Source organism: Amaranthus tricolor, chromosome 11 (assembly GCF_026212465.1).
Source record: "Amaranthus tricolor cultivar Red isolate AtriRed21 chromosome 11, ASM2621246v1, whole genome shotgun sequence".
NCBI lineage: Eukaryota > Viridiplantae > Streptophyta > Magnoliopsida > Caryophyllales > Amaranthaceae > Amaranthus > Amaranthus tricolor.
In genome coordinates this window covers 22611473-22623559 of record NC_080057.1, presented here as the reverse complement: position 1 = coordinate 22623559, position 12087 = coordinate 22611473, and the positions used below count along the sequence as shown (strand labels likewise).

Below are 12087 nucleotides of genomic sequence, written 5' to 3'. Positions count from 1 at the left end.
GTGAAATTAATTATTAATTAATATAATCTTAAATTTAGGATAATTAAAAATATATTTATACAAAATCACAAAGCAGTTTCAATTTCTAAATTGTCAAGAGGATTTTGCGCAGTTAAGTGGATACATATCCCCTTAAGAAGAGACTAAAGAGGATGCACGCAGTCGAGAAACTCTTCAGGTGATACCTGCGCCCATCAGGGGTCAAATTCCAGACCTCATGCTCAACATGCAAATGCTCTATCCATCGAGCCACAATGCACATCACCAATTGATGCTTTATCTTATCTTCAAAATAAAAGTCTTAGTACTATACTTGCTGAAATCTTATTAGAATTATTTGTAAAATACACTCTTCAAGATTAGGATATTTGCGAATTACAATTTTTTTTTTTTGCGAATTACGGTTACTAAAGTACCAATGTCTATAATATTCTGACCAAATCATACGATTCTGATTATTTTGAGTGGTCGAAATCCTGTAATTTGACTTGAATGTTGTATTACCTTAATGGATGTAATTCACAGAAAAATAAGATTAAAGCTGTAATCTACAAAAAAATCCAACTTTTAAGGCTATAATTTGTAACTATCTTGGAGACTTGAAACTATTCATATTGCCAACATTTCTATATACTTCGCTTTGGGTAAAAACTCGGAATGATACTTGTTAAAGTATTTTAATTTTAATATAATATAATTCAATAGAATCCAAAATATTCCTTCAAAACAAAAGAAATTAGAAATAAAATATATAAATATTTAGTCATATCTAAATAACTTTTATGAAAAACACAAAATTTTGACCATTTTGATCGTTAGAATTTTAGATTAACTCAAAACTAGCAAAACTAGATAATATGATATCGTCTTAGCTACAACAAATATCATTTTTTAGTTTTTGATTTCGATCTCACAAATTCTCGAGAGACCATTCTAATTGGTCAGCCCATTATATTTTTTCTAAAATATTATAAGTAGGCATTAATAATGATTTAAATAGATATCTAAGATATTAAAAATAGACATTAAGGTTACATTAAATAAGCATTAATAATGTAAATAGGGATTAAAGATAAGAAAATTCCACATGGTAGCATCCAGTTTTCATGAAATGTTAGTGGTAGCACTTTTTAAGAAAATTTCACATGGTAACATCCAATTTATGCACAAACTAATTGCCGTAGCATTTTCCGTTAAGTTCTTGTTAAATTCCGTTTAATTCATCATTTTGTAAGTTTTTTCCACATGGTAGCATCCAGTTTTTATTTAATTTACAATTTTAACATTAAATTCAACAATTTAATGTTTAATTCACTGTTTAATTTATTAACGCCCATAAATATTGTAATAATTTTGTTTTCATTCAAATTGTTGGTATTATAAAGTTCAAAAGGTAAGTAGTCAAGCACTAATACTAATACATATTTACTTCACGCAAAATTAGAAATAATTATAATAATAATAAAATGATGCAAGTGGATACAACAAAAGGCTAAGGTTTTGTTAGAGGTTATAAACACTGGTTCCCCATCGTCTCCATCAACACCAAATCCTACCTACCATCTTCCTGTTTTGTTAACGGCGTTAATCATTAGCTTTTTGTAATATTGGTTTATACATTTTTTTTCATAAATTGTAAAGAAAAAGATAAATAAATAGATAACTTTTACTTGCTTTTATTATTAGAATTATCTCTAATTTTGCTTGAAGTAAATATGTATTAGTATTAGTGCTTGGCTACTTACCTTTAGAACTTTATAATGCCAATAATTTGAATGAAAACAAAATTATTATAATATTTATGGGCGTTAATGAATAAAACGGTGAATTAAATATTAATTTGGTAAATTAAAAGTTAAAATTGTGAATTAAACACAAACTGGATGCTATCATGTGGAGAAAACTTACAAAATGATGAATTAAACGGAATTTAACAAAAATTTAACGGAAAATACTACGACAATTAATTTGTACATAAACTAAATGCTACTATATAAAATTTTCTTTAAAAAAGTGGTATCAGTAGCATTTCATAAAAAATTAGAAACTGGATGTCGTTGTAATGCATTGGGCGTGAGATACTAGCTGTTTCGATTTTTTACTCTAGTCCTCTTCCTATGAGCACCCTATTCTTGATTCTTGATCCGAAATCTGAAAATCCGTAGGTTTGCGATCTATGAGCTTAAGGGGGGAATTCCAGATTTCTGTTTCTCCAAAATTTGGTCTACATAAAGATGAATACAAGTTTAGCAATCTTAATACTTTTCTGTTTATTTGTTGGGTTGTATAATGTTAATGTTACTGCTGAATCCAAATTTTCCACCACAATGCACACCAACAACTGGGCTGTCTTAGTCTGCACCTCTCGTTTTTGGTAATATACCCTTTATTTTTTTCTTGATTGATGTAGATCGATTGAATGTTTCCCATTTTCTATTTCTCGGATTATTTAAATGGGTTGTTATTTTGCTGAATGAGTTGATTTGTTTTAATTTTATGAATTTCCAATGTCAAGAGCAGCTTCAATCTTGGTGTATGTATTTTTCTGGTTTTAGTTTTTTTGTTTTTGCTAAATAAGGGTGTTTTTGATGCTAAAAATGGACTAATTTCAAAGTAAAAAATGATTGTGGAGCTAGATTTTTAGTTTTTGTTGCTGGGTTATTGGGAATATGTTTTAAGTAATTTAGGAGCCTTTTCATTGGGAAGAAATGTTGGAAATAATTTTAGAAAATTTAGAGAAATCCATGTTTATCAGTGCAAGCAAATAAGAATTTTCTAGAACTAGGAACCGAGTGTTGAGGAAGTCTAGAAATTTGGATGATTTTGCAAAATAATGATTATGTTTAAGAAGGTTTTAGAATGTCAAATTGTGAGCATGAAAGAATTTCTACAAGTATAAATATGGGCAAGCATGTGTGATTGGAGTGATGAGCCACAAAAGAAGCTCCTATAGGACGAGAGAGGTAGAGTAACATGTGCTGTCACCAAATACATGTGTGAGGAACACCATGAGTGTTCTCGTCAAATGAGAGAGTATAGTGAGACATGAGCTCACAAAATAACAAGAGTCTCACCAAAAACATCATGGTACAGTACTTGATGTAATCAATCATTGTAATATATGCAATACAATATTGGTTTCATTGCTATCCCATGTGCTGCGCCCAAATTTCTGTCAAGCTATACACTTTTTGTGAAGAGATTTTCTTCCGAAAAGTAATTCTAAAAAATATTTTCTTTTAGAATTATAAGTTTTTGAGCTGATGTGAAATTTCATCTTTTGAGGTTGAGCAAGAAAGTTGTTACAAACTAGAATGAAGCCAAGAGGTTTTCACCACTATAGTGAAAGAGTTTTCTTATTCTGTTAACCAAAGTCCAAGTTTTTAGAAATCGAGAGGAATGCCATTTTGTGTTGCCAGTAACTTCCTCTTTGCAAGTTATAATTCTCTTAAATGTGGGAGCTTTCTGGAAGAAGTGGTTCAAGTATCAAGATATGAAGTAAGTATGTAATCATGTCCATGTGAGCTCAGTATATACAAGGTTCATTACAACGACTAAAACAAAAACAGAAAAAAGATTCGACTAACAATGTATTTATAAATGAGCTCATTTATAGGCTTTGCATTTGATTCCATATGAATAGATTTTTCTTTTCTTTTTCTTATGATATGTTATTTGGCCGAATTTTTAGGATGTTTTAGTTGATTTATTTTGAGTTGTATTGAATTCTAATGTCAACAATAGCTTCAATGTTCGTGTATTTCATATTGTATTTTAATATTTTTTTTCATTTATTTCCTGCTAATTAGAATTTTTTTCAAGCTTATAAGCAGACCAAATTCAAAGATAAAGATGCTTTTATGAATTTTGGACCTACGCTTATTTTCCCTTTTGTTGTTGGGTATTGGGATTTGCGTTTGGTTATTTAGGTTCCTTATCATTGGAAAACTAAAGAATTATGTATGAAGAAATTTCCTTCTGAAAATAATTGATTGCTTCGATGTGCTCCTGCTTTTCTCGATTTGTAATCATGTAATAGCTGGTGTACTTATCTCCAAAGCAGTTTGTGATACCTATATGACCTTATTTTATTGGATATTCAGAGAAAAAACCATGATCTCTATCTTAGAGAAGCTCATTGTACTCTTGGAGTAATACAAATATCATATTTGACCCTTAAAATAGTTAATCTTATGTTCCTATATAAAGTCTATTAGTTTCACTGATTTGATTGCTTAGTATAATTGAACCGATCTTTTATTTTGAAGGTTCAACTATCGACACATGGCGAATACTCTATCTTTATATAGGTAAATTTACAAAAGAAGTGTCCTCAATTCCTCCCGCTCTCCAGTAATATTCCATTTTGTATTGCCCAATTAGTCACTGCAACTTTGCTTTCCTTTTTTAACTTAGGACTGTAAAGAGGCTGGGGATACCTGATGAAAGGATAATACTCATGCTGGCTGATGATATGGCTTGTAATGCTAGAAATAAGTACCCTGCACAAGTTTTCAACAACGAGAACCATCGACTTAACTTGTATGGAGACAATGTTGAGGTGCTTTTATGTTGTTGAGTTTGTAGTTTGTACATACCTAGTTGCTGTCTGTTACTACCACCTGATCTTGTTTCACTATATGTTTTGAATTCTATTATTCATTTTGAATGCTCGTCATTTCATTACTTTATCTGACACAATAATTGTCACTATCTTGACGAGCGATTATTATTTGTAGAGACTAGAATGCAGACATATCTTCTAATATACGCCCTTCGTGGCTCCGTCCCTTTTAATATGTTACTCCCTTTGTACCTCTCATTTTGCACAAGTTGCAAAATGAGTGAAATTTAGTGGAAATTAGGAATTGTGTTGGAGAATTTTACAAAAAACAAGTGGATGATAGAATGTGTGGTTAAGAAGGAGAGAGAATATAAGGTTGTGAATGAGTTTAAAAGAAGGAGAGTGAGATCATTGCCGAAAAAGAAAAGAGTGCAAAGTCAGTGGGACAAACTAAAATGAAAAGTGCAAATTGAGAGGGACCGAAGGAGTATATTTTTCTTCGATAGAAATCCCAAAATAACTGTTATGTTTCTAATTGTACAATATATAAACATTTAACATGGTAATAAATTACACATATGTCGAGAAACATAACATAAATGGTATTCTCTTTATTTTTATCACTTTCAAAAAGTCACACTTTATATGGGACGGAGAAAGTGATGTTTGTTAACAATCATGGCTAGTGTGTTTCTCCCTTCTTAAGATATTTTTATTTTCTTCAGTTGGATGGAGGGGCTGTATACAATTTTACTTTTGTTTGAAGTAGAACATCCCCCTTTTTGTTCACATCAGCCTTTCAACATTGTAATCGAAAATTCTGGCAGAATGTTTTAGTGCTTACAGCCTTTTAAAATTATTTATTGTTTATTTATAATTTGATAGCTTGTTATTCTGTATAAACTTCTAAGTGTAGAGCAGGCAATGGCCAGTGCGATAGGGTTAAATACCTTAACTGATCAGAGATGAATACACTTTGTATGATTTGCAGGTTGATTATAGAGGTTATGAGGTCACTGTAGAAAACTTCATGCGAGTTTTAACAGGACGGCATGAAAATGCAGTACCAAGGTCAAAACGGCTGTTAAGTGATGAAGGAAGCCACATTCTTTTATACATGGCCGGCCATGGAGGAGATGAATTTTTGAAGTTTCAAGACTCTGAGGAACTTCAAAGTCATGATTTAGCTGATGCAGTGAAACAAATGAAAGAAAAGCAGAGGTAAATAACGAATTACTCATATATTTTTCACATATCTAAAACTTCATAGTTATCTATGAATGTGTTATTATTTTAGTGTAGGCAGATACTTCATGATTACGGTTTACTGTTTCCACTGATGCAAAGATCTGAAATCTAGATGTCTCAAGTAAATAGTTATACCTTTCCTTGACACATGGACATGGTGAAAGTCCTACAATGGAGGAAGAGGTGAAAAAAAGTTACCACTAGAAGATATGAGGGGCCCTTGTCATATTCTGAATGATATCAACGCTGCTTGTTTATAAAATAGAAAAATTACCGTGAATAATACAACCTTTTGTTAATATTCCTACAATAATACCAACTAGGGGTATTTTCCTAGAATAATACCAACTTTAGTTTATTAACTAATTTACAATTTTTTTGTCTTATAATCACCTATGGTTTGATTTTTAACATGTTAGGGATTTTCTGGGAAAATACCCCTTTAAGTTGGTATTATTCATGGTTAATCAATACTTGATATTATTGTAGGGAAATTAACAAAAGATTGTATTATTCACGGTAATTTTTCCTTATAAAATAGAATACCATTCTGTCTTTTTTTTCCATTCAGCCATTCCCCTTGTGTAGTTTCAAATTGTACTTCCAGTTTTTATAACTTCTAGTAAAGACAACAATTTAACATTTCATGTTATTCCCCCCTGAATGAAAATTTTTCCTTAAATAGTAATTTTTCTTTCGACATTCTGCACTACTCTAACTGTGAGTCTCTGGGCAGGTGGGGATATTGGTTTGTGGCAGTGAGGGATTTTGGGGTTAGGACATTGGTTCATGAGCATAGCTGATGGGATAGGTCTAAAGTGAGGGTTGCGAGTGGCATCTGTTGGGGGTTTATTGGCGGGCGCTCATGGATAATTTTACAGTTGTTGATGCCAGGGACTTTTGAAGGTGGTGGTGTTTGGCGTAGAAGTGTTCCGTTGATGGGCTGGGTGGTGTGTGTCTTGACACTAGCACATTTTTTTTGCATTGGCATATGGGACAAGCTATCAAGGGTATAGAATGAGTTGACACTCTTGATGAACAACTAGAACACAAGCATGACCAAATTCTAATTCTCAATTTACATAAGAGTTTGGATAGAACCATATTGCATAATGCAAACTTCAATTAGTCAATTCATATTACATTTTGGTGACTTGGAAGTTGGAAGTTGGAATACTCCATCCTGGTAAATTCCCTCACCTCAAACAACCCCATGATTATGTCATGGATTGGCTTAGCCATTAGATGAAATTGCTAAAGATTGAACAGAAAATGTAAAGAATGTAATAATTTGTATGTAAAATGTAAATGTATATGGAAAGATTGAATGTAAACAAAGAACGATTACAAAAGATAGAACACAAGCTTTCGAGAGGCTTTTCTCTCCTAATGAGTAATAAAACTCCTCTTAAAAGTATTACTTGAATGCATGATTCCTAAAACCCTTCCCGTTTCCCTCTATTTACACTAATTATCTCCACATTTTATTCTCTCATTTAACTAATTACTAAGTATTATTTATTACTTAATTCCTATAATACTCCTTCCCAGCCCTTCATGACATCTGTTATAGGACAAAGAGGAGAGCTCACCCAAAAGACTAGCCTATTAGGTGAGAGAGCCCATTTGCCTATAAACCCCACACCAATTGCACTTTACAATCGATGTGGGTACAAGTTTCATACCTTGCAATGGACCATAACAATCGACCCCCCATAAGGCCAACGTCCTCGTTGGGTCACGGCTACATTGGGTCACGACTAGCTCTTCCAGGCCACCCACTCCGAGTCCGGCTCTGATACCACTGTTATAGGACAAACAGGAGAGCTCACCCAAAAGACTAGCCTATGAGGTGAGAGAGCCCATTTGCCTATAAACCCCACATCAATTGCACTTTACAACCAATGTGGGACAAGTCCCATACCTTGCGATGGACCATAACAACCTAATGATTATTACTAAAATTGGAATATATGCAAGAACTAGACAGATTTAAGGAATATTCATATTTGTAACTCGGAAGTTGGAAAATTCAATCCGAGCAATTTTTCATATGAAACAAATATCATGAGAAACTATGCTTTAAAAGCTTGAATGCAAATAATAGGTAATGTATGCGTTGCATGAATTTTCCTTCCGTTACGTGGAACTATGATGTGTGAAGTCGAGTTCTTCAGTTGATCTAAAGATGAATTTCTCTCAATGTGATTTGATGACTAATGGAATTTTAAGATTCTGAACTTTGGTGTTCTCTGTTTCAGATTCAAGGAGCTTCTGATTATGGTTGACACTTGTCAAGCTGCCACTCTTTTCAATCAGGTTTGCAAGTAGTCTGTGTCTGCATATGATCTCATTTATTTTATGTCCCTTCTCTCACCCAGAAAACAAAGTAAGAATAATTATGTGTGATGAATGTGTAGGGATATATTCCATATTGCTCTTATGAGCTTCAGTTTCTCTTTGAAAGTTTGTTTACTGCTTTTAATCCTTGAATTACCCCTCATCACGCGTTACTAAAATGTTATCCATTGTATCCCGCAAAGAGCGGACCAGCTAATCATGAATGCTCAAGGAAAGGTCGCTCTTATCTTTACCTTCGCTAATCTCGTTAATTCCATAGCACATTTGTTTTTTAAAATTTAGAGGTACGGAATGGGTACCATACTGTCTTTCCCTGTTCCTTCTTTTTCTTTCTGTTCCCTGTCTCCTCCCTTTTCTTCTAGCCCTTGAACTTGGAGACCTATGTTACTTGGACTCGGGTACTGATGTCGGACACTGGTACGTGTTCAACATGTCGGATATTCTAAATACAATTTTACACCTAAAATTAAGTCTCTAAGTCCCATAACAATGTCCGAGCATCAAGGATCGGACACGAGTACGTGAAGCAAAATGAAGTGTCCGAGTAACATAGTTGGAGACTATATTTTCAAAGGTCTATGAGAGTTTCTTCACAATAGTGCAGCTTAAACTACTTTATTGACATGTTCAGAGATCATGGAGAAGTAAATGAAAAATCTTCAACAACGTGCAACCCGTTTGGGGAGCATAATGTAGTTTTTCATTTTGCAGCTTCAATCACCTGGAGTTTTGGCAATCGGGAGTAGCATGAAAGGGGAAAATTCATATTCTCACCATTTGGATTCTGATGTAAGTAGCTTTGACGTTCTGGTTGCTACTAATCAATTTTCTGAATATCCTTTTTATGAAGGATGGGAAATGTATTCATGCTCTTGATGTTTATAAGTAGCCATGTACATGTATTTTCTTATATGTAATTTTTTCTGCTTCAGGTTGGCGTATCTGTTGTAGATCGCTTCACTTATTATACCCTTGCGTTTTTTGAAAGGCTAAATATGCATGACAATGCCTCTTTGAGCAGGTACATTGAAATAATCATCAATTATGATTTTTTTGTACGATCCTGATATCTTAATTCATATACCTAATAGTAATCAGAAAAGAAAGCTAACTAAATGACGGATGCTAGTTCACCAAGTTGTGGTTATAAGTTAAAGTTATAACTTAAAACTTGTATGTTTCTTTAAACAAGTTGAGATGTGAAATACTATCTATTGGGAAAACCACGATCAATCAAGGAGGAAATAATTAAATTATCATTTATAATAATTAAATTGTAGAGACGTTAATGATCCTCATTGGCATTGTCATTTATAATAACTAAATCATCTATCAATTATGCTGGCTTGTTTCCAAACCTTTTATAGCCCGTTTCATTTTAATTATTGTAGAGCCCGTTTTATTTTCAACCCAGCCCTAACAAAATCTTCTTAAAATGGGCTGGATATGGGCTCAAAATGGGGGGTCGGCCCGTTGAACACCCCTAATTGTGGCCCCTTGCACTGTTGTTTAGATGAATCAGCCTTGAAGTCTTGGATGGTGCCATGGACTAAGGCACTGAACTACCAGCTTTTAGCTCTTCCTCTCTTGGATTAAGTGGTAAGCCAATGGTAGCTAAAATAAAGGACTGTTTGATGTCCAATACCTATTGAATATTTGAATGCATGTTATCTGTTTAACAAGTGGTATGCTCTCGTGTTTGTTTCTGCCTATTCAATGCATGTTTTCTCACCTTTAATGATAATGTATTCCATTAATCTTCCTTTGCAGTTTATTTAATTCTTACAACCCAAGTTTGCTTATGTCTACGGCATATTACCGAACTGATTTATACCAACGCAATCTAGGAGAGGTATGCAAATCTTTATAAAAACAAAGCGGTTGTTTCTGATTGACCATTGATGGCAAACACAATCTACAACTTCACAGATTATAAAATATCCACATGATTTCTATCCATGTAATACCTTCCCGATTTAGCTTCAAATCATGAAATACATATAAATTATATTTTCTATGTTTCAGAAGTACCAGTAGCCGACCCTAATCTTTGGGGATAAGGCTTTGACATTTTTTGGTGTTTTAGAAGTACTGTTGTTTAATTTCAGCAATGAGATCCACCTTAGACTCCTTCACTAGCCTTCTCGCTCTCTCTCATCAGGTTCCTGTAACAAACTTCTTTGGTTCAATCATGGAAACAATTCACACGGAGTCAGCTTATAGAGCTTTCTCAAGCAAAGATATTACCAGGGATATAATCAAAATGCCACTAAAGCAGCCAGCTGACTTGCAGAACCAAAGAGAACTGCTAGAGGACAATGGTTTGCAAAATATATCTAATTCAAAGGTAAATTGTTTCTTATCTTTTTATTAAGTAATTTTTTTATTAAGCTCAACGACTCTTTGTTAGTAGAAGTTTGTGTTAAGTTTACAACAATTCCGAAGCCTTAATCCCAACAACTCATGGTCTACTACATGAACTTTAAACAAATCAACGTGTTTGCACGTCGCAGGACCAGACATGCCCTGTTCACCATTTATGGAATACTCTCCAAATGAAACTCGATAGTATTGGCGATGTTGAAAGTTTTGTGAATCATGGATTGTTAATCATGCTTCCTGTGTTAGCAATCTCCACATGGGTCGCATAGTGAATGCAAACAACAGTACCTTGGTGTATAACTGGTAATGTTTGATTGCTCCTCTCCAAATTTTTTTCAAGTAATAGAATACTCCTATCATCGCAACCTCCATCTTTCCTTAGATAAGGTTATAGTTTGCTGTCTTCTAACCTTCCACAGACCCTGATTATAGCTTCTATGAGCGGGATACACTAGGCATGACTATTTTGATGAGAATACTCCTATTATTTTCCCCGTTTAGAAGTGTTCATTAGTTTATTTATACTTAGGTAGCAATGTTGCAAGTGCCTCGTAGGTGGAAGAAAGACGTTCACATTTGCTATGCCGCTGGATATCTTCTATTGTAACCTGAAATAGTGCTTGTGAAGTTTAGGTGTGCTTTATCATATTATCATTCTCATTGAACCAAAAAATGAGCACATCATTGCAGATCTCTATGTTTGTAAACACAGTGTTGCATAGAAGAGCAAGAACAGTAATAGATTGTAATGTTTAAACTTATACACCAATTCTTGTTCTATGGTACTCCATACTGTGGATATATTTTGAGCTCGTACTGACTACTATGCTACTGCCGTCTTTGTTCCGATGCATTCTCCGTGGGATGCCGATCTAGACATCAGGTCAGATCTAGGGTCGTTCAATGATGTCAACTGTTAGCATTTAATTTATATATGAAACCATATACCTAGAGATATTGATATATGTGTTGGTTTAGTTGGTATGAGCTTTTCTATGTAAACATTGACTTTTGGGTTCAAGTCTCATTAAGCACATTTTTTTAAATCTAGAAAGAATACTTAACTATTTGCATTTTAATCTATATTTTTTTTAAATATTATTGACAGTATATGATTTTGTTTTAGATCTGTTCTTGGGTCTAATGAGTTTATTTGGTGGTATAAAGATCGTTAAAGACTATGCTTCATATTTCTTTGTTAACCATCCGAAGTTTGTTTCTTTCAGCTAAATACAATAAACATTTCAAAATAAATGAAACTTCCCGCAACAAAGTAGGAAATGTCACCGGAATAAGCCTCCTGAAACACGGTTATCAGGTGCTCTTCTTTCCGATGCGATCTGCTCATTGTCATCCTTTGAAACATCGCCTTAGTGAACTAGATTTTGGAGATAACCCTTTTGATATTTACTCCATTCCCCGAAGAATCATGAGTTGTACTAGTAATTACTTTTCCTTTCACTCTTGTGATAAAGATTCAGTTCTCACAACCTAAGAGAATTACTAATATCCCCTTCTCCTTGCCTATAGGC

The 12087-nt window shown here is 33.6% G+C and overlaps 1 protein-coding gene across 4 annotated transcripts; it reads left to right on the top strand.

Moving 5' to 3' along the window:
* The first annotated feature begins 2034 nt into the window (after positions 1-2034).
* LOC130827402 (uncharacterized) lies at positions 2035-11997 on the top strand. 4 transcript variants are annotated; one of them, XM_057693120.1, is made up of 11 exons: positions 2035-2374; positions 4269-4310; positions 4417-4561; positions 5556-5785; positions 8074-8131; positions 8885-8962; positions 9106-9194; positions 9944-10025; positions 10335-10520; positions 10687-10858; positions 11111-11997. In XM_057693120.1, the coding sequence occupies exons 1-10, from the start codon at positions 2235-2237 to the stop codon at positions 10822-10824; spliced, it is 1188 nt and encodes a 395-aa protein (XP_057549103.1). In that variant the 5' UTR covers positions 2035-2234; the 3' UTR covers positions 10825-10858; positions 11111-11997. The 4 variants fall into 4 exon arrangements, with proteins under 4 accessions (XP_057549103.1, XP_057549101.1, XP_057549100.1 ...); XM_057693118.1 differs by having other exon boundaries at positions 11085-11997; XM_057693119.1 differs by having other exon boundaries at positions 2046-2374; positions 11089-11997.
* Positions 11998-12087: the final 90 nt, after the last annotated feature.

Excerpts from the sequence above, each read along its gene's own strand:
- LOC130827402 (XM_057693120.1), top strand. The coding sequence starts at position 2,235 with ATGAATACAAGTTTAGCAATCTTAATACTTTTCTGTTTATTTGTTGGG. Across the intron at positions 5,786-8,073 it reads CAAATGAAAGAAAAGCAGAG|ATTCAAGGAGCTTCTGATTA; the intron begins GTAAATAACGAA and ends TCTCTGTTTCAG. Across the intron at positions 10,026-10,334 it reads ACCAACGCAATCTAGGAGAG|GTTCCTGTAACAAACTTCTT; the intron begins GTATGCAAATCT and ends CTCTCTCATCAG.